The 22013-nt window shown below is 38.2% G+C and overlaps 1 protein-coding gene across 1 annotated transcript in view; it reads left to right on the top strand.

The window, feature by feature from the left end:
• Window positions 1-7209, top strand: part of Hormad2 (HORMA domain containing 2) — a 70417-nt gene extending 63208 nt beyond the window's left edge. The window contains exons 12-14 of the mRNA XM_046439404.2: window positions 1962-2037; window positions 4439-4530; window positions 4813-7209. Of these exons, the coding sequence (XP_046295360.2) occupies window positions 1962-2037; window positions 4439-4530; window positions 4813-4860 (216 nt within the window). The 3' untranslated portion in view covers window positions 4861-7209. The remainder of the gene's footprint in view (window positions 1-1961; window positions 2038-4438; window positions 4531-4812) is intronic.
• Window positions 7210-22013: the final 14804 nt, after the last annotated feature.

Here is a 22013-nt window from a genome sequence, read left to right as displayed (position 1 = left end):
AAAATGTGGTACATATACACAATGGAATATTATTCAGCCATAAAAAAGAATGAAATTATGGCATTTTCCAGTAAATGGATACAATTGGAGACGATCATGCTAAGTGGAAATAAGCCAATTCCAAAAACCCAAAGGCAGAATGTTCTCTCTGATATGTGGATGCTAATGCACAATAGGGGGTGGGGGGAAATAGAAGTTCATTGGAGTAGATAAAGGAATGAAGGGAAGGATGGGAGATGGGAATGGGAAAGATAGTAGAGTGAATGTGCATATATGATTGCATGACCAGTGAAATTCTACATTATGTACAACCCCAAGAATGGGATCCTAATTAGAATAAGTTATACTCCATGTAGGTACAGTATGTCAAAATACACTCTACTGTCAGGATATCTAAAAAGACCAAATTCTAAAAATATTTTTTTAAAAAAGACCCCTGGTTTGTAACCTTTCCTTTTAGTAGCCAAGGTCTGGGCTTTCTTGGTGAACAAAACAAGGGAATATCTATAGCTGTGTGTACATGCACACATACACACACATACGCCTATATTTGTGTGTCTGTGTGGAAGTCCATGAGGTTACCCCTATACTGACAATTCCAATCCAGTACTATAAAGGTCATTCTAGTTTTCTCAACTTCCATATTTGTAATTTCTTCATTAGTGAGAAACCTGTCTCCTGTCATCCTTAACTTATTTGTTTGATCAGCTCCCTAAAATATAAACAAATTCCCATTCTCACCACATATGTCCCACATATAGATAGCCATCTCATCCTTCTGGGACTCTGACTCCCCAAACAGATTGCCTCCTCACCCTGCTTGAGCTTTGACATTCTGCCCTGGGCCTTTCTTCTCCTCATGTAGATGCCCTCTTCATCCTTCCCAGGCTCTGACACCCAATTGTGGATCACTCACACATGTGATGCCTTCTTTATTTCATTCAGGCTCTGCCTCCTAACTTCAACCCTATTTTCCATGTGTATGTTTCTCATCCTTCTCACACTCTGCTATCTATCTATGCAGATGCCTACCTGGCTGTCACACCTAACATTGGCTTTAGGAATGAGCTGGTCATCAAGGGGTGGGAAAAATAAGAACTGTGTTCAACATTTTATTTAGAATGTGCTTTCTAGTTAGTGTTGATATAACAATATGTTAAGAAGGCTATTGTATTTCTGTTCTCTTTCTCTTAAAAAAAGTAGAGTATCAATCAGTGTGGAATACCATGGCAATTGATGGACAAGGGTTTCTGTTAAAACAAACAAATCAATGTAGAAACCAAAGAAAGAGAAAATTTTCTTCACATTTTTCATCTTTTGTTCAAATGTCTTGGTATTATGAACATAATCTCAGAATCAGTATTGAATAGTAATGATTAATATATTCATGAGTCTTGCATTTTTTAAAATTTTTTGTTCTTTTTAGTTATACATGACAGTATCTTGCACATTTTGAAGAAGATGGTTTCTGATGCATGATGCTTTTGAATAAAAATTTATCTTTTAAAACAGAAATGCAAATATTTAGTCATGATAACATTACTGTCATTCATTTATACCACAGGATTTTTCAAGGCAGTGTTTACATTGAATTGAAACCTCTGCAAGATGGTCCTTGATGACCTTTTCACAGAGAAGTGCTAATAAGGAATAAAGATATTTCCATCAAAGAGTCTAAACTCCTGGAAACTACAGCTTTCCCAGGATAAAAATATTGTACCTGAGTTTGCCTCCAAGCCTTTCAAGATACAAACTAACCCTTTCGATAAGTAGCTTTCTCATTCTTACTTTTACTCCATATTTTCCTTTCTAAATTACAAATTTAGCCTTTCTTCTAAATCAAGATATGATATGGAATAATTTTTTAATTCTAAGCCAAAAACATACCCAAACTCCCAGTGAGTTCCCAGGAGTCCTAAATGCTATAAAAGTACTCTCTTGGTTGTGTCTTGCTCCTTTAGGGAGTCATCCCTCCCCATCTGTATCCTCTTGGAGACCATGAAGAGGAAAAACAGTCTCTGTGGCTTCTCCAACCAGGTGGGTCAGATTAGCTGTACAGTTCACTTAGGAGGAAGCTAACAAAGCTCCTCTGTGGGTGTTTGAGCACATTTTACAAAACTGTTAATGACCTCATGAGCCAAAGAAACCAGGTCTCACATTGTGGACTAAGCCTAAATATTATAACTTTATATTTATGTAGTGTCTTTTTTCCAAGGAACTCCAGCTTCTTTACAGACATTATGTCATTAATCCTCAAAGCATCCCTGTTTGGTACAGGGCTAATATGATCCCCTTCCCTTTTTTTTTTTTTTTTTTTTTTTACTGTGATGGAAACTTGCAAGTCAGTGATGGAACCCAGCCCCCTAGTTCTTAGTCTAATGCATTATACCATGAAAAAATCCAGACAAATACTTCTGCAAGTTTATTCATAGCTTCTTGGGTGGGATTTGAGAAGATGTCTCAGTTTGTATGCATTTCAATCTTCAGTGTCTCTAGCTTCTATTCTTACAGTTTTCTTCATTACAAGATCAGCATGTTCAAGCATATGTAGTTTACCTTTCACTGCTGCATTTATGGCAAAATAGAAGTTTGTAGCTGAAATTTGAAGTGAAAGACTTTGTTATTGGATATGCTATTTTATTTACCACTCAGAGATTCCTTACATTTCTTATATCCCAAAATAAGTTAGTTTTTTTTAAGTTTCCATGACAACTCAGGGTGCATTTCATTTTATAGCAATCCCATGTTCACTAACATCAGGTAAGGTTCAGCTAGATACAAGCAATTTGTATTTAATGACTAACAAGTACCAAATTTTGTGCCAAACATTTTCAAACACATAATCCTATTTTACATATGTAATATTTTATGAGAACCTGTTAGATTTAAGTCTTATGTGTATGGAAACACTCCCTAGACTAACACAAGAAAAAGAGAGGCACTAATAAAATATGGCCTCATCTACTATATCCCACCCAAAAAAGAACCCTCTCAATTAACTCTTAATTCCCTAAGTGGAAACCCCTGGGGTAACTATTTCCACAAAAGTGGAAAATATGAGTAAATTATAAAAATCATCAGGAATTAGCTCAAGTCAAAAACAAAACAAAAACACCTCAAAAGACTGTTAACACAAAAGACTGCAGTTAACACAAGGCACAGAGAAGAGAACAAAACGTATTCATAGCTAAAGATGACAAATATTTCTTTATTTTAGTTGGTTAGACACTTCCTAATCAGGATTATTAGAATCAAGAATGATGAACTATAGTGACAAAACTTTAAAACTCATAAAGATCAGTTTTACATTCCATTTTTAAATAAGTTGATATGAACTATTTGTGTTGTTTTTCTAAGTTGGTAGATGCCTATACTTTGCTGAATTAGATACTGATAGTGAAATGAGAGATACTGAGCAGAATAAGAAAAACTCTTTTCTTCTGAAACAAAGCAGAAACTTTCAATTATTAATCACTAAATTCTAAAAACCTCAGAGTAAAATGTGTCATATACCCTGCAACAATACTGTTCCGCTCTGCTCTCTAGCCCAGCTAGATTTGAAATGGACCTACATTTCTAAATAGTGTTTAATTTGAAACTGAGCAGCCCTACCACATCATGGAAAATCTTTATAGGCTGGAAAATATGTATAGTATGTCATACTTTAGGTATATAATCTAGCTATATTCTGTAGCATAGTTATACTGCAGTGTATACTCAACAATTTAAGTTTTTAAGAAAACATATACATAACATTTCAAGCATTTGTTTTTTCTTGTCATAGGAAATATTAACCAAAAGGAATGCCTGGTGTCCCAAATAAAAAATTTAGTGATGGGGAAATTTAGAAAATGTTAGTCAAAAACTAATATTTAGGGCTGGGGTTATGGCCCAGTGGGAGAGCACTTGCCTAGCATGTGTGAGGCACTGGGTTCGATTCTCAGCACCGCATATAAACAAATAAATAAATAAATGTTTAAAAAAAAAAGAACTAATGTTTAGCCAACCGCAGTGGCACACGCCTGTAATCCTAGCAGCTTGGGAGGCTGAGGCAGGAGGATCGCAAGTTCAAAGCCAGCCTCAGCAAAAGTGAGGCACTAAACAACTCAGTGAGACCCTGTCTCTAAATAAAATACAAAATGTGGCTCAGTGGTCAAGTGCTGTGGTAAGCCATTCTTATAGACCGTGGCCGCCATTAGAAGATGGCGCCGGCTTCCACTGTGGCCTGTGATAAACAACTCCTTTTTTGGAGAGTTGGCGCGCAATCCCTTACCACCCTATGAGAGAGATCCACGTGGCAGCTTGGGATTGGTATACGGGAGGCTTTATTAGGCTGTGCTTGGGCGCTCGGCAGGGGGGTCGCTAGAAGATGATACTTGAATCGAGGCCTGAATAAACTGCTGAAAGAAGAATCCTGTGTCGTGTTTTCCCTTGCCAGCGAGGGGTCGCGACAATTGGTGGCCCGTACGGGGAACCGAATATTCCTCGAACCCAGGATCCAGAACTTTCAGCAGTCAGGGTGGTGCACCGGTAAGTTCCCAGGTAAAGTGGGAATCCACAAGCAAATAGCGGGGCGCTCTCTCTGTAAATAGAGAGCGGGAAAAAGGACGCTCCCCTGTAAAAGGAAGAGAGCGGGGAATTCATAGAACGGAACGCTCCCCTGTAAAAGGAAGAGAGCGGGGATTTTTGTACCTTCACTTTCTTTATAGTTCTAAAAACATTATGGGCGCTACTTCTTCAAGCCCAATTTTGTTGGCCCTAGATGGGTTGCTACGTTCAAAAGGACTTAAGGTAAAGCAGAGCACTTTGCAGATGTTTTTGAGAGAAGCTGCCGGGGCCGCGGCCGCGGTCTGGGCATGAGGATGGCGGTGGGCTCAGTCAAGATGCAGCCGCCGTGCGAGAACCCGGCCCTGGCCGCAGCGGTGGCGGCGGCGGACAGCGCTCTGCGCCGCAGTCCCAGCGCCCGCGAGCCAGAGCGCGAGCAGCCGCCGGCGTCACTGCGGCCGCGGCTGAAGGACCTGCCTGCACTGCTGCAGAGCGGGCTCACGCTGCGGAGAAAGTGGAGCGCTGCTGGGGGCCGGGACCGGACAGAGCCGGTGTGGGTTCCAGAACGCCTGACAAGAAGAGCCCCGACAAATAAATCTGAGGTTAATATAACCACTTTGGCCATTACTTCCCAGGTGTTAATTCCGTTGTCTCCTTCCAATCAGACCTCTAATGCCACTCATTTTAAGGCTTCTCCTTATTGCACCCCTGAGTATGGCTTCCCTCCTATATTTACACCTTGTCAAGATCACTCTTGGGAGAAACATCAGGTCGCCAAAGGTTTTTCCCTTTCCCCCTCTCTCAAAAGGTACTTGTATAATTCTTCCAACAATAATTCCTCTATAGGAGCGGGTTGGTCCTGGTTTCAGTGGTTGATTTCCAATGAAAAGGGGGCCACAGCCGATGTCTCTGCTCTGGCTCAATTGAGAGGAGTCCAGAGTTGGCTGTTTAATGTGTCTGGCTCTGTACAGGACACTGCTAATGGTAGGAGACTTAAAAACATTTCATTCAATTCTCAGGTGTCCAATGCTACACTACCCTCTGCAGCAGTCTGTCTTCATTCTCCGTTTCTGTTCCTTTTGACCAATGATACCAATACTACAGAATCGGAAATGATTGACTGTTCTAATTGTACATGTGTCTTGTCTGAGTGTTGGAATGGATCCTGGAGCACGGCAGTTGTTATGAAGGTCCCGACTTTCGTCCCGATTCCGGTTACTGCGGATCCGGACTCCTTCCCTATTATTGAGGTGCTCAGGAGCCGTAGGGATTTTGGAATCACAGCAGCTATTGTAACAGCGGTTGCAGTATCTGCTGCTGCAGCGGTCGCTGCCGGAGTGGCCATGGCTAGTCAAGTGCAGACTGTGGCCACGGTTAATCAGGTCATCCAACAAACTTCCAGCATTTTAGAGTCTCAAAGTAAAATCAATCAACATATTTTATCAGGAATTTTGGCCGTTAATCAAAGGGTGGATCTCCTCCAAGCTCAGATTGAGGAATTGTCAGACCTAGTACATTTGGGTTGTGTTGATCATCGTGCACATCTATGTGTAACATCTCTCAGATTTAATGATTCCAGAAATACCTCTCAAATCATTGGACAGTACCTGGCCGGAAACTGGTCCATGGAAGCAGAGAAGTTGATCCAGACCCAACTGACACAAATTGCCATGTTGAACAACACTCGTGTGGACCCTGTGACATTGGGCCAATTTACGAATTGGCTGTCTTCTGCCTTTTCTTTCTTTAAGGAATGGGTGGGAGTAGGCATTTTTGGAGCGATGTGTTGTTTTGGGATTGTCCTTTGTCTGTGGCTTTTCTGTCGCCTAAGAGCTCGCCATAGCCAAGAAAAGGCTATGATCGTCCAGGCTTTTGCAGCCCTAGAGAATGGTATCTCTCCACAAGTTTGGCTTGCGCAACTTAAGCAATAATTTCCTGGGTTTTGGCCATTGCACCCCAAGTTATTTTCACATTGCACTGGGATTGACATGCCCTCTTCTTTATGCTCTCCCAGTGCTGAATAGCCTTTGCACTCTGCAGGTCTTCTTACCATTGCACGCAGATGGGTTTCAGGACTGGTCTTTCTTCTCGGCTACAGACTCTTTACCTTCCTCTGGGGCTTAGGGATAGTGTCGCCAACTTAATTTTTGTCATTACTACCAGGCTACCTGTGTTATCCTACTTCTCGCCGTCGTCACGATGCAGGATGTGAGGCAAGGCACTGCACTTGAGTGATCCCTCAACGGACCTCAAGGAAAGCATGTCCTATTGCATGCAGGTTTGACGTCCACGCCCCGCCCTACGAAAAAAGGCGTCGGCTGATATGGGACCAGGTCTAGGGAAGGGCCCTCCTTAGGACTGAACCATACACTGCAGCCACTTCTGCACAGTGGGATAGGACCTCTACTTTCGCCTGCATTGTTTTATAAAATAGAAGGGGGAACTGTGGTAAGCCATTCTTATAGACCATGGCCGCCATTAGAAGATGGCGCCGGCTTCCACTGTGGCCTGTGATAAACAACTCCTTTTTTGGAGAGTTGGCGCGCAATCCCTTACCACCCTATGAGAGAGATCCACGTGGCAGCTTGGGATTGGTATGCGGGAGGCTTTATTAGGCTGTGCTTGGGCACTCGGCGGGGGGGTCGCTAGAAGATGATACTTGAATCAAGGCCTGAATAAACTGCTGAAAGAAGAATCCTGTGTCGTGTTTTCCCTTGCCGGCGAGGGGTCGCGACAAAGTGCCTCTGAGTTCAATCCCCAGTACCCCTGCCCCCCCCAAAAAACTGATGTTTGTCCAAGCAGTGTCTCCCTGTATAGCTATGCTGATGGTACAATGCAAAATTCTAGATACCTAAAACAGACAAAAATGTAACTGGTGCCCCTGGAGTTTAACAGTGTCTTGCAGCCCTGACTTTAACTGAATAATAAAGCTTTTGAAATGTCCATGTTTTTTCTCTGATTCACAGCTTAAGACCAATTATGAGCAGCAGTGGGGCTTTAATTATTATTCTTGCTATTTATATGCATGCAAGGTTTTTAGTTTTTTCATCTCCATATTGGTTCCAAACGACTTCCTTACTGACTGAGGTTCAGCACACTAGTCTGGCTTTCTCACAGGTTTTCATGAGTCAGGGGAAAAACATGTACGTTCTAACAGGAGTCTCATCGGACATGCTCAATCAGCCCTGGGCTAATTTATGAAGTCCCTCCCTCCATTCTTTTCTTTCTATATTCCTATAGCACACTAATTGCCCTTACTTCCTCTTTTCTGTATTGGATCCTGGTTAGAGTTTGTGGCTTATATGCCTGTGTCTCTTGCCATCTTGAAACATACTACTGTCAACTCTTGTTATCTTGCTTCCACCCTGCCCTGCTCCCATCAGCACTATGGCACTTGATGGAAACTTGAATCTTCTGCTTTCCTGACCCTCCTTCTTTACTCTTCCATTCTTCAGATATACAAGAAACTAGCAGTTGTAGTTGTCTTCTAGGAGGGGAATTGGGTTACTCTGGGATGGCAGGGAGATTCTTGCTATATACTCTTACATTACCTTTTGAACTGTATACTAGGTGAATGCATTAGCTATTGAAATAGGTAAATAAAACAAAAATGGAAGCAGGCAATTAAATAACTAGACTTGAACTGAACTTATGACAGAAAATTCTGTTATTTATAGGAAAGGGTTCAAATGTACTAAAAAAAAATAAAAGTGTATCAGGAAGAAAGATACGATTATTTTGTGCTAGGAACTTTAAAATTTCATTGTTTCATTGTTTCCTGGATAAATGACATGAAAATTCAGTTTAGGTATCTATCTCTTATATAAAATATATCCACACTCTGAATATCCAACTACTTCTTAGAAGTTTTCTTTTTCTTCTCTTCAAGTGAGCTTATGCCAACATAAAATGAAAACCCAAATTCTTAGTGAGCATGTCTTGCATTCTGCCTCCTCGTGTGGAAAAACATTTCAGATGATGCCAGAGTTCCCAAAGGTCATCTCTCTCTTCTTCCTGCCAGCAAGAATAGGCAGCTCTATGACCCAAGGTTTGGATATCACACTAATAGAGATCATTGCAGACAAAGTGGTCTTAGGTATTGTATAAGATCTAGCTCTGTAGTCATTTCTGTACTTACAGTTTTATGTGTTCCTTTCCACACCTGCTAAAGCACTTTGTAGAGCCTCAGATACAAGCAAATGACCTACATAGCAAGTCTGTGAGAAGCAGCATATCACATTTCCAATTCTGTATCTATAATCTGTACCTCTCTTTTTTGAAGAATCAGCAAAACTTCTGATTTTAGTACATATAATAGCACCATCATGTCATTGCTTGTGGATTTATTCCATTCATGCCACAAAACAAAAAACAAATTTTTCATTTTTATAACTAAAGTATGTTCTTGAGGATGTTGCTGTGCTTTATGTGTCCATCTTTAGCTACCATGGAATTCAAAATTAATTACTCAGGCACTTAAAAGTATGGAACTTACATTTTTCAATTTAAAATCATATAATATTTAATTAGAATAAATAATTTAATTTTTAAAAAGCATATAATATTTTAGAATATTTTATGATTGAAAAAATTAAGTCAAATTAATTTTAAGAATTTTAAGGGGTTTTCTGTTGGTTCATTTGTTTGTTTTGTGGTGTTGGGGATCCAGGGCCCTCATGTGTACTAGGCAAGTGCTCTACCACTGAGCTACATCACCCACCTAGCTTAAGGTTTTTAAAAAATATTATTTTATTATCTTTTCAGCTTGCAAATAGAAAGAGTTTTATAATAACGTTTTTACCATATTGAAATAAGGAAAATAAGGGATGAAAGTAATAAGCATATTGATTATAAACATCAAGTAATAAAAGTAATAACTTTAACAGAACTTATAAATTAATATAAGATGTCATATTTTATTTTTTGTTTTGATATTGGGGTTGAACACAGGGCCTTGTTCATGCTAAGCACATACTTTACCATTGAGCCCTAGAATGTCATTTTTAAACTTTAATAGTGAAAGCTACACACAAATACATTATCTTAGTGATTCAAAAATTACTAATGAGGATATTCTGTACCTTTTATTTCACATTTAAAATGTGCATGTGTGTGTGTACGCACACACAGAAAATGTGAGGTGTGTGATATGGCAACCACTAGCCACATATGGCTATTGTGTGCTTCAAATGTGACTAATTTGAATTAAGATGTGTTATAAGTATAAAAAAATATACTGGAATGTGTACATGTACTACCAAAAAAAGAATGTAGGCCAGGTATGATGGTGCATGCCTATAATCACAACCACTCAGGAGGCTGAGGCAGAAAGATGGAAAGTTTAAAGGCAGCCTGGGCAATTTAGATTAGCCTCTGTCTTAAAATGAAGAGAAGAAAAAGAGGGACTGGGGATGTAGCTCAGGGATAAAGTGCCTGAATTCTATCCCCAATACTGAAAAAAAAGTAATAATTCAAAATATCTCAATAAATTTTATATTGATCACATTGGAATGATAATCTTTTTGATTAAATAAAAATATTATTGGGATGGAGGTATAGCTCAGTGGTAGAATAAGTGTTTAATCTGTGCAAGGCTCTGGGTTTTATCACCAGTACCTCATAGATATACACACACATACATGCACACACACACACTTTCTCTCTCTCTCTCTCTCTCTCTCTCTCTCTATATATATATATATATATATATATATATACTATATGTATATAATTATATACTTAAATATATATACATATATAATTATATAATTATAAACTTAAATATATAATTATATATGTATATATATTTAAGTTTATAATTATATATTTATATATATGTACTTATATATATATATATACATATATAATTAAAATTTAATTTTATCTGGTTTTTACTTTTTAAAATATGGCCAAACTCTAAAATTATATATTTGGTTTATAATTGTGTCTATGTATTACATTCTTTTTCTATTGGATAACACTATTATATGTGTGTGTGTATATGTGTGTATAAATTGATTTCTAATAATCAGAAGATACATTCTTTTGAAATTATCTCTAAACTGTCCTATTCAAATATAGGAAATATATTTTCCTTTGTGGTCTCATCTTTTTAAAATAATCATGTGCTGCTTTTATTTTTTACTATCATAAATATACATAATATAGAATTTACTATTTTGACCATTTTTAATTGTATCATTTCATGGCATTAAGTACATTCATATTGTCATGCAACCATCACCATCATCCATCTCTAGAACTTTGTATGCTTCCAAACTAAAACTCCATACCTATTAAACAATAACTCCTCATCTCTCTCTCCCCTCTTCTCCTGGCAACTATCTTTTTATGTTCTGTCTATAGGAATTTGACTACTCTAAGCCAGGCGTGGGGGCTCATACCTGTAATCCCAGTGGCTCAGGAGGCTGAGGCAGGAAAATAGTGAGTTCAAAGCCAGCTTCAGTAAAAGCAAGGTGCTAAGCACACAGTGAGACCTTGTCTCTAAATAAAAAATACAAAATAAGGCTGGGAGTGTTTCTCAGTGGTCAAGTACCCCGAGTTTAATCCCTGGTACAAAAAAAAAAAAAAAAAGAATTTGACTACTCTAGATGCCGCGTACAAGGAAAAATCAAAGAATATTTGTCCTTTTGTAACTGGCTTACTTCATTTAGTCTTCCTTACAATTCACCCATGTTGAAGCATATATCAAAATTTTATTCCTTTTTTAAAAAACTTTGTTTTATACCTTTATTTTATTTATTTATTTTTATGTGGTGCTGAGGATCAAACCCAGCACTTCCACCTGCTAGGCGAGCCCTCTACCACTGAGCCCCAACCCCAGCCCCATCCTTCTTAAGCCTAAATAATATTCTGTTGTATGTATAAACCATATTTTGTTTATCCATTTTTCAGCTCATCTAATGATGGACATCTGGGCTGCTTCCACCTTTTGGCTACTGTAAATAATACTGTGAACCTGGGTGTACAAATGTCTTTACATGTTTTTGCTTTTAGTCCTTTTGGAAATATATCCCAAAGTGGAATTACTAGATCATAAGGTAGTTTTATTATTATTTTTTTTGTGTGTAACTACCCTGCTGTTTTCCATGGCTGCTATATATTTTACATACCCACAGCAATGCACAAGTGTCCCAATTTCTCCACATCATCTCTAACACTTGTTCTTTTCTTTTTTTAAATAATATCCATCCTGATAGGTGTAAAGTGGTATGTCATTGTGGTTTTGGTTTGCATTTCTCTAATGATTAGTGATGTTGAACATGTTTTTATGTGTTTATTGGCCAACTGTATATCTTCTTTAGAGAAATGTCTCTTCAAATTATTTGCCCATTTTAAAAGCAGGTTGTTTTGTCATTGTTAGGTTGTAGGGGTTTTTTTATATATTCTGGGTATTAATCCTCTGTCAGATATGTGATTTTACAAGTATTTTCTCCCATTCCATTTTGCATCCTTTGAACCACGGAATTTTAATTTTGATCGAGTCCAATTTACCTGTTTTTTTTCTCTTATTGCCTGTGTTTTTCCAAGAAATCCTTACCAAAACCAATGTTATAAAACTTTCCCCTGTGTTTTATTCTAAAATTTTTATAGGTTGGTTATTGTTTTGTTTGCAGTTCTGAGGATTGAACTCATGGTGCTCTATCAATAAGCAATATCCCTAACTTTTTATTTTTTATTTTATTTTGAAACAGAGTCTTGTTAAGTTACCATTGCTGGCCTCAAAATTGTGATCCTCCTGCCTCAGCCTCCTGCGTAGCTGGGATTACAGGCATGGGCCACCACACCCACCTGTTCTTATTGTAGTCACTCTAACTTTACAGTATGTTTTGATATCTGGAAGGGCACCTGACTCCCCTTCATTATTCTTGTTTTTCAGTGTCTTTAATGTTTACCCACACATTTTCTTTTGCACATGACTATTAGAATCAGCTTAACAAGTTCCAACAGACATATTATTGGAATTTTGGCCAAGATTGTGTTATTTTGATAAATTGGTCTTGAGAAAGTTGACATTTTTATAATAGTAACTTTGTATTTTGAGGAAACATTATTCCTAATCCCTATATTCCTATTACCACCATGGTTCCTAGTGCTTTTTCTATTTGTTTATGTTATACCCAGATTGCCTATGTGGAGCAGCTCTGTCCAATAGAACTTTCTGTGATAATGAAAGGTTCTATGTCTGTGATGTCTGATAGATAACACTCATCACATGTGGGTATTGAATACCTGAAATGTGGCTAAGGCAACTGAGGAACTTTGCCTCTTCCAGCTTTTAATAGTTGTCGGCATTCCTTAGTTTGTGGCCATATTACTCCAGTCTATTCCTGTGTGGTCACATTTTCTTCTACAATCTGTGTTCAGATATCTCCCTGCCTCCTTTTTGTAGGATTACATGTGATTACATTTAGGACCCATCTAGATAAATAAGAATAATCTCTCCATATCAACATCCTAAATCACATCTGCAAAGACTCCCTCTCCACTTCCCACACAAGGTAATATTCACACATTCCAAAGATTAGGACATGGACATCTTTTGGGACCCAGTTTTCAACCTACCACAAGGATCCAGTTTGGCTGGGATAGGGGATTCTTGGGGTAATAGGAATGATAACAACTGTCAGTTACTGAATGACTTGCACACATGAAGTGTTGTACTAGGCACTCTCTCTGTGCTATTCCATTTACTCATTACAAGAACACTGTGTAGGCCATCTTTGATGACTGAGAAATGATGATTAATAGAAATTGAAAGTCACAGGAAAAATTGGTTACAAAGGAAAAGCAATGAATTCAGCTTTGGCTGCATTTAGTTTGAGGTCCCAGTAGGCGAAGCCCAAGAAAGTGTCAATCCCCCATAGAAGCCTTGCAAGAAGTTCTGATGACCTGACCTACAATTTTCTTTTAAATGGTTATACTCTTCCTACTTTCTGTTTTATTTGGGTTTTTAAAAATTTTTTTTTAGTTGTAGATGATCGTAATACCTTTATTTTATTTATTTATTTTTAATGTGTTGCCTAGATCAAACCCAGTGCCTCACACATGCTAGGCAAGTGCTCTGCCACTGAGCCACAACCCCAGCCCTCACCTACAATTTTCCACCTTAGCTCTTCTCTTCAGAAGAAGCAATTTATAAGGAGCACTGAGTGAAATCAGAACTGGGTTCATGACTTCCACTTACTAAATTTGTGAAATAGATAAATCATTTTATTTCTCTGAGCTTCAATTTCCACATCCGTGAGGAATATGACATAATATATATGACATTTAAGTATGCAGACTATTATAAACTTTCAAATGTTTATGAAAAGAACAACAAAAATGTAAATATGTCAACCACAAGTATTTTAATTTGAAGGTGATATATCTTAAAGCTATCTGGATCCTAAGTAATGTTAACATTATTTTTGCAAGTCTATTTTCAGCTCCCTTTCCCATTATCCATATGACTATTCTGTATCTCATATTCATCACTGAAGTTCATAAGAGCTACCCAACACCAATTCTTTCCCTTTCTAAGAGAATAATCTAAACTCATAAAGATAATTAAGGCCATCAAGCATGAACACCTCTGTCCTCATATTTAAAGGTTTGTCTTGTGGAACTCAACTTATGTCCTCAACTCATAATTTTTTACTTTAAAATTATATACACATCAGTAGAAACTGTACTTCAAATTTTTAATTTTGATCTTTTCATGAGATAGCAATATAAGATACTCTCTCATGATGGTGAGCAGTGGCAGACTGCTACAGCTCCCAGTTGACAACACAATCACAGGGATAAACAACAGACACCCTCCAGTACTGTGTTTACTAAACTATGATGTTCAGTAGGGTAGGTGTATTAAATGCATTTTTTACTTAGAATATTTTCAACTTATAGTGGGTTTGTCAATTTGGATGTAACCCATCATAAGTTCAGAAGAATCTGTATGTTTACTTTAGCTCTTTTAGATCTCAGAAGAAGAAATATTCTTTTTTTTATCCAAAGTGAATAATTCTTTTCATATGTGTTCTTGTTGCAACTTCTTCCATCCTTGGCTCCAGGTCATGTAATCAACACCTTTATGGACATCTTTATTTTGAATCTTTTCTCTCCAATTCAGAAGCTTGAAAACATAGTCAATTATTTCTCCATTCACCCTTCCTACCATATTCCCACACCCCATGTCCTCAGCTTCTTCTATTTCAATATTGGTCAATGGCATTATCAGAAACTCCAGTAATATTTGTCATTTTTTATTCCCTTCTTTCCTTCTCATCCCTGTGCCCATTCCAGTTAACGTTCAAGTCATGATAGTGATACTGCTAGTTACCAGTGATAGGTTCTGTTTCCCCAGGTGTTGAAGTGGGAACCTCCAAGAAGTGCTGAGACAAGCATAGAAAGCAGGTTTTATTTAAAAAATAGTAACACAGACTCTTCCTGGGAGGAAGAAAGGGGCCATAGCTGGTATCCAAAGAAGAGGAATATCCTGCCCCTCTAATAAATTTTAAATTTTCTCTGTTCTCCTGCCCTCTTTTTCCCATCCTGTGTATGGGACCAGTTGGCAGGGGCGGGGGGCGGGGGGATGCACCAAAAAGCAAATGGACTAGGGGGAAAGGGCCAAATCTGGAGTGATCCAGGAAGTAAGGTACCAGCCAGTAGGTATCAATTAGCAACTCTTATAACTCCCTGCAGGGAGGAATAATTCCTGAGGCAGGTTACCTTAGCAACAGGCTGGAGCAGGAGCAAGGGGGGGGGGGTGTCTTTGGAAGGAGGAGGGGAGAAAGAACAGCATTTGATTTCCTTTTCAACCAGCCCCCACCTTCCTGTTTGGACCCGATTATTTATTATCTATATTGACCATCTTTCTGCTCCCTAGCTTCAGCAGGGTTTAGGTTCATCTTCTCTTGCCTTGTCCCACTATCCTATTAGCACTATCCCTCTATCCTTTGCACTGTTTTTGTTCTTGCTCAGATTGTAGTAGCCTCATTGCGTCTCATGTCTGTTCTCTCCTGTCACCCTTCACACTGCTGCCATGGGAATCCTTCTAAAATAAATCTGTTCTTGGAATACTTCAGTGGTATTCTATTACAGGACAAAATCCAAATTTTAGAAAATGATATCCTCATCCCATTGCTGTTGGTTCCAGAGGTATTCTGCTTTATATCCTTATAGCTGTAGTCCTTCTGTCTAGAATGTTTTATCTGTATCCCACTCTCCAACACCATTTGCCTGGTCAATTTCTGCTCCTCTTGTACTACTTAATTCAAACTTCACATCCCCTTTGCAGCCTTTCCAAATCTCCCCAGGAAGAACTGATATGATCTTTTTGGAACCCCTGGTGTGCCTTATATCTGACTTTATCATTTCATCTGTAATGTGTTTGATTCACCCTATCAAGCTCTCTTTGAGACCAGCTTTGTATATTTAGTGTTTAGCACAATGTCAGGAACAGAGAAGGTTCTCAGAAAACATTTGTTAAATTAATTAATTAATTATAAAACATTTTAAGTTATACTATGCCCTAGATAATAAGGAGGGGAGTATTGATACAATTACTTTTGGAGATAAATGCAGATATTCACACAACCCTACAAAGAACATATATTTATCTCCTATTTAGGGATAGTGATGGTTCAGTACCCTAGTGTAAACTACAGAAGAAAAGGAAATTAAGCGAATTGGCAAACCCTTCACAAGTCCCAGTAAAACATGGGACACTTCCCAACATATCAGAGAGCTTAAAGTTCCACTGGAGTTGGAGATAAGTATTCTTTTAAAGCATTTGCATTCTTTCTGCTCTTTCATCATGAATATTAACATAAGCTGCATTTATATTAATGTTATTTATTTTATAATTGCTATTGATATTTCATTGTGCCAAAAGATAAATGGGAGAGAAATCAAAACTAACATCAGTGCTATAACTTCCTTATAGGGGCAAGGGGCACAGACTCTGTGAACCAAAGAATTTCTTGATTTGAGAACTGCCAAATCCAGAGATTTTGGATTTGGGCCTTATTTATAAATTTATACTGGTGAGGACTTATTTTCTAAAGAGAATACATTTTGCCAGATTTGACCTGAAAAATAATTTTGAAGTAAACAAAATTCATTACACTCTTATCCCAGGTACATAAAGTACTCACAGTATTTCCTGGTTGCCTGAGGCTACCTCTCTCTTCCTCTCCCAAACAGGTCTACCTCCTAATACAAAACAATCTCTGTGGCCTGAACTGCTCTTTCTGTATGAAAACATACCTGTGTCTGTTTTCCAAATGTGAGGAACCTGCTTCCAACAGTCTGCCATTTAGAGATCGTTTGATAAATTACACTAACATCATATTGAGTAAAAATTCCAGGAGATTTTGCATTATTATCTGTAGTGTATTGGATGACATAATACCTAACCCTGGGAGCCAATCTAATAAAGGGATGTTCTCACTGTTCCATATACTTTCCATGTCTTTTCATGGTTCAGGGGCTTTAAACAAGCTGAACCTTCTTCCTGGAATCACCCTCCTCCACCACAACCTCCAGTGCAGTGAACTGCTACTCATTCTTCAAGACCCGGATCAATGTCCCTTTTTTAAGAAGCCCTCTCTAATTCCCCAGATTAAGTTGGTTACTTATTCCCTTTTGACTTTTATAAAACTTTGTGTACTTGTCTCAATTTCTTTGATCTTTTATGCACTCTTAAATTGACATCTGAGCAACTTATACTCCCACCAATCCAAAGTACCCAATAGCCTCCATGTGGCTAAATCAAGTGTCATACTTCAGTCCTCATCTTCCTTGACCTCTCAGCAATACTCAACACTACTGACCACCACCTTTTATTTTCTCTATTCCCTCTTCTCAAAACACTTTTCTCCTGGCTTTCTTGACACAACAGTCTTTGACCTCTCTTTTCCTTCATCTCCTTTGTTGACTCATCTTTCATTTAATCTTTAAATATTGGAGTTCCTTAAGACTGTGTCCTGGCACCTTCCCCTTCTCCCACTCAGCAAGCAAGCTCTTCAAGACGCATGGCCTTAATTATCCTACATATGCAGATGACTTTTAGATTTACATCTCCAACGCAGACCTCTCTCCTGAGCTTCACACTTCCACATACAGCCACCTATTTGTATTTCCCTGGGGGAGTTTTTGAATATAGCAGGTTCCAAATTCCCATTTTTACCTTCCTAAGAACAGCACTCCCATCCGTGCACTAGCCTAATTAGAAACTGGGGAGTTGACACACCTACCTCTTCCTTATTATCATATCCAGTTGGTCATCCTTCTGACTCTTCCTTTTAAATGTTTCTCTCAATGTCAACTTTTCTGCATCTCTACTGCCACACAGTTATCACCTGACTACCACCACAGCAGACCCATCACCCTACATGCACTTAATGCCTCCAGAATAATTAATTCTACACTGCAGGTGGAGTGTTTTTTGATAATTCATTCATTCACTTATTCATCAAAAAATTTTATTCAGCCCTTACTATGTGCTCACTTCTTAGAGGTTGATGATACAAAATGTGACCAAGACCAACATGTTCCTGCTCTCCTAGAACTCTACAAAGAGTATGGTTGGGGGATCTAACCTAACTGGATAGGAGTGGTATAGAAAAAGAAAATCCTCTTTCCTCTGCTCTCATGCCAAAATCAACACAAGAGACTTCTGTGACCTACAAAGTTAGGAACTTCTCCCCACCAACAAGCAAGCAAGAACTTCTGGGTGTCCTCTACTCCAACTCAGTTCTGTTACAGTCTACCCAGAGATACTGTCAGATCCCACAGGATGAGGGCTCAGTCCCTGAGGATGCAGCCACACACCTTTTAAGTGCCAATTACAAGCTGCAGGTTGTTTCACCTGTGCTTTGGACCAACTGGCTATAAATCAGCATTCCCACAACCCTCTTCTCAAGTTTGACTAATTTGCTTAAGTAGCTTACAGAACCCAGGGAAACACTCTTATGTTTGCCAGTTTACTATAAATGTTACAAAGGATACAGATAAAGACATACATTGGGTAAGAGATAGGAGAAGGAGCACATGCTCTCTATGGACCAGCAATTTCCACATGTTCAGTTATCTGGAAGCTCTTCAAACCCTATCCTTTTGGATTTTAATGAACATTTCATTGCATATCTAATGCTAATAGACTTGGTGGGGAAACCCAGAAAGGCCTGTCTGTTCAGAGTCTCCCTGGTCTCTCTGTATAGCATTCCTATCTCCTGGGTATAGGACAATATCCCTTCTGAAATGGGGGGGGGAGGCTTATCATTTACTATCTTATCAGATAAGATATTTCAAAGAAATGTGATAAAATTAGAGTTTCTATGACTTGTCTTGGGGGAGAGAAGACACAGCATGCCAGTGAACATTAAAGGCAAAGTCCAGAGGGAAGCAAGCCAGGCCCATTTGAAGATCTGCAAGTAAAGAAGCAATGTGGGATCAAGATGAAGCCACAGAGATAGGGCAGGGCCATAAAACATCTAGAATTTATCCTAAAGTCAATAAGAAGACATTAAAGAGTGAATGATGAAGCAGAAGAATGTGTTCAGATTTACGTATAAGACAACTTGTGTTCCAGACTGGAGAGTGAATTGGAAAAGCAGTAATAGTAATTGGGAGAGATGATGTTGGCCTCCAATAAAGTAGAAGTAGTAGGGACAGAGAAAAATGGACAGATTTGAGAGATGTTAAGGAGGTAGGATAAATAAGATTTAGTGATTGATTGTTATAGTAAGAATGATGGAGTGATCAAAAAATGATTCAAGATTTTTAACTTGGACACCTTAAGTAAGTGAGATCAAAGATTGGAAGTAGGCTTAGAAAAGTAGGTGATGAATTCCAATTTGGATACACTGCATTTGAGTTTTCCTTGGAAAATCCACGTGGAGACTTTTAATAGGCAATCAGGTAGACACATGGCTGTGGAATTCTGAAGGCAGATCTAGATTTGGATCATATAAATGTGGGAGTCTTTTCTGGGTGTGGTGGCTCATCCCTGTAATCCCAGCAGCTCTGGAGGCTAAGGCATGAAGATCGTGAGTTCAAAGCCAGCTTCAACAAAAGCAAGGCACTAAGCAACTCAGTGAGACTCTGTCTCTAAATAAATTACAAAATTGGGCTGGGGGGCTGGGATTGAGTGTCCCTCAGTTTAATTCCCAGTACCCACCACCACCACTCCAAAAAAAGTGGGAATCTTGTGGGTGATAATTGATTCCTGGGAGTGGACAAGATCACTCACAGACTAGAGAAAAGAAAAAAAGACAGCCAAAGACAGAACTCAAGGAAAATATTCAAGTAATATGCATTTTTAAGAGAATGAATAAAAGAATAAGTAATAAAAAGAATCATTTAGAAGAAGGGACTCTTTCCAGTGCTATCTAAATACTGCTACAGATAAATAGATGATAGATAAATAGATAGATAATCTAATTGCTACCAAATCAGCTGCTACCCTATTTATGTATAAGGCAAAGCTGTTCTGAGGTTTCTTAAATGGTGAATATGTTATTAAACCAAAAATAATGGAAAATAGAAGCAGGGAAAGGCATATCTTCAGCCAGGCACAGTGACACACACCTGTAATCCCAATGACTCAAGAGGCTAAAGCAGGAAGATTGCAAGTTTGAGACCAGCCTCAGCAATTTAGGTCCTAAGCAACCTAGTGAGAACCTGTCTCAAAATAAAAAATTAAAAAAGCATATCATCAGGTCTTTTTTAGAAACATATACTCTTATTAGTCTGCATACAAGAAACACCTTAAAATATGAACTGCGTTAGAAACAATTTGATACTTGTTTAATGTTGTTCACTTCACCCAGATAATCTGTCTAGCCTATCTGATTACTGGCTGTTTGTTTGGCCAGTCAGCTTTAGCATCAAATATGCTAAAATCAGCCAGTTGGGATATACCTGAAAGATGTTTCTCAAATGTTCCTTTGCATAGATGAGTTTATTGGTTTATATCATTCATATATATTATTTATTTGTGTTAGGAATTGTCCCTGGACTAATAACATACTTGCTTTAGAATCCATTAATTTTCTGTAAATCATTGAGAACTCCCAAGCCTCACTGGTTGCCTTGGTATACACATTATAGAAAATGTTTTGACTAATTCACTGCAGTAAAATTGTTGTTCTGCAACTTGTAATAAAATTCTGGCTTATTTGAACTAAGAAGAAAAAAAGAACAAAACTATTAAACCATGAAGCCAACTTGTCACTTGAGAATTTGTAAACCCATCTTCTCTTCTCTCACTTCTTCTCAGAATTGACAGAAGTAAGAATAATTTTGTTTGAATGAAAAGCATGCTCAAGCAACATTTCTAGACAAGTTGAATTTCACCAAGTACTTTTTCTTACAATCAAACTATAGCAAATTTATCTCCTAGATAAAGAAGTTGGTTTATGTATTTGGGGGTTTTATGTTCTACTACTTTCCCTTAAGTAGACCATTTCAAACTTTTGCATGTATAAGCAAACCAGTTATTCGATTAGCAGCTCTATTTATTTCATCAGAGTTCCACTATTTTATATATAGTCAATGTCTCTGTTTAAGCCAGAAGGAATTTATGGTTTCTGAGATCAGGAATTTAACTGCTTTCTACAACTAAAGGATAAATTAGTACTTAAATTACCCTTTTAAGACCAAATGTTTGTTTCTAAATGGTATTCAAATGCTTTAGTGACAGTACCACTATTTTGTAGTAACATCATATGAATAATAATAATAATAATAACATGAAACTAGTACAAAATTAAAAAGGGATAATGTGGGACCCTGTGCTAGACATTCTGACAAGTCTTGATTTAAAATATATCCTATTCCAGCTGGTTGCAGTGGTGCACACCTCTAATCACAGCAGCTCAGGAGGCTGAGACTGAAGGACTGCGAGTTCAAAGCCAGCCTCAGCAATTTAGTGAGGCACTAAACAATTCAGTGAGACTCTGCCTCTAATAAAATATTTTTAAAATGGCTGGGGACATGGCTCAGTGGTTAAGTGCCCCTGGATTCAATCCCCAGTACCAAAAAAAAAAAATCATATTCCATTTTCCTTTCAAAGAAGGAACAAAGGATATGGAAAACCCTTTTCTCCCATCTAGCAGCTAGAAAATATATAAATGTTCTCTATGTATTTCTTGGAATTCCAGGCACTAGAGATTGTCTGACAGATTATACTATATCCAGATTTTTACTTAGTTAAGCAAAAACAAGTCCTAAAATCCTTACCAAAGCTAAGCCCAATGGAGATGATGATGGTTAATGATGGCTCACTAATCAGCTTGCTTTTTTAAATATTTATTTATTTATTTTAGTTGTAGTTGAACACAATATCTTTGTTTATTTATTTTATGTGGTGCTCAGGGTCGAACCCTGGGCCCCACACATGCTAGGCGAGTGCTCTACCGCTGAGCCACAATCCCAGTCCTCAACTTGCTTTTAATCAA

Source organism: Marmota monax, unplaced genomic scaffold, assembly GCF_021218885.2.
Source record: "Marmota monax isolate L192 unplaced genomic scaffold, Marmota_monax_Labrador192_F-V1.1 WCK01_AAM20220418_F8-fsc00253, whole genome shotgun sequence".
Taxonomy (NCBI): domain Eukaryota; kingdom Metazoa; phylum Chordata; class Mammalia; order Rodentia; family Sciuridae; genus Marmota; species Marmota monax.
The sequence above is the reverse complement of the archived record's forward strand: the minus strand, read 5'-3'. Positions and strand labels throughout refer to the sequence as shown.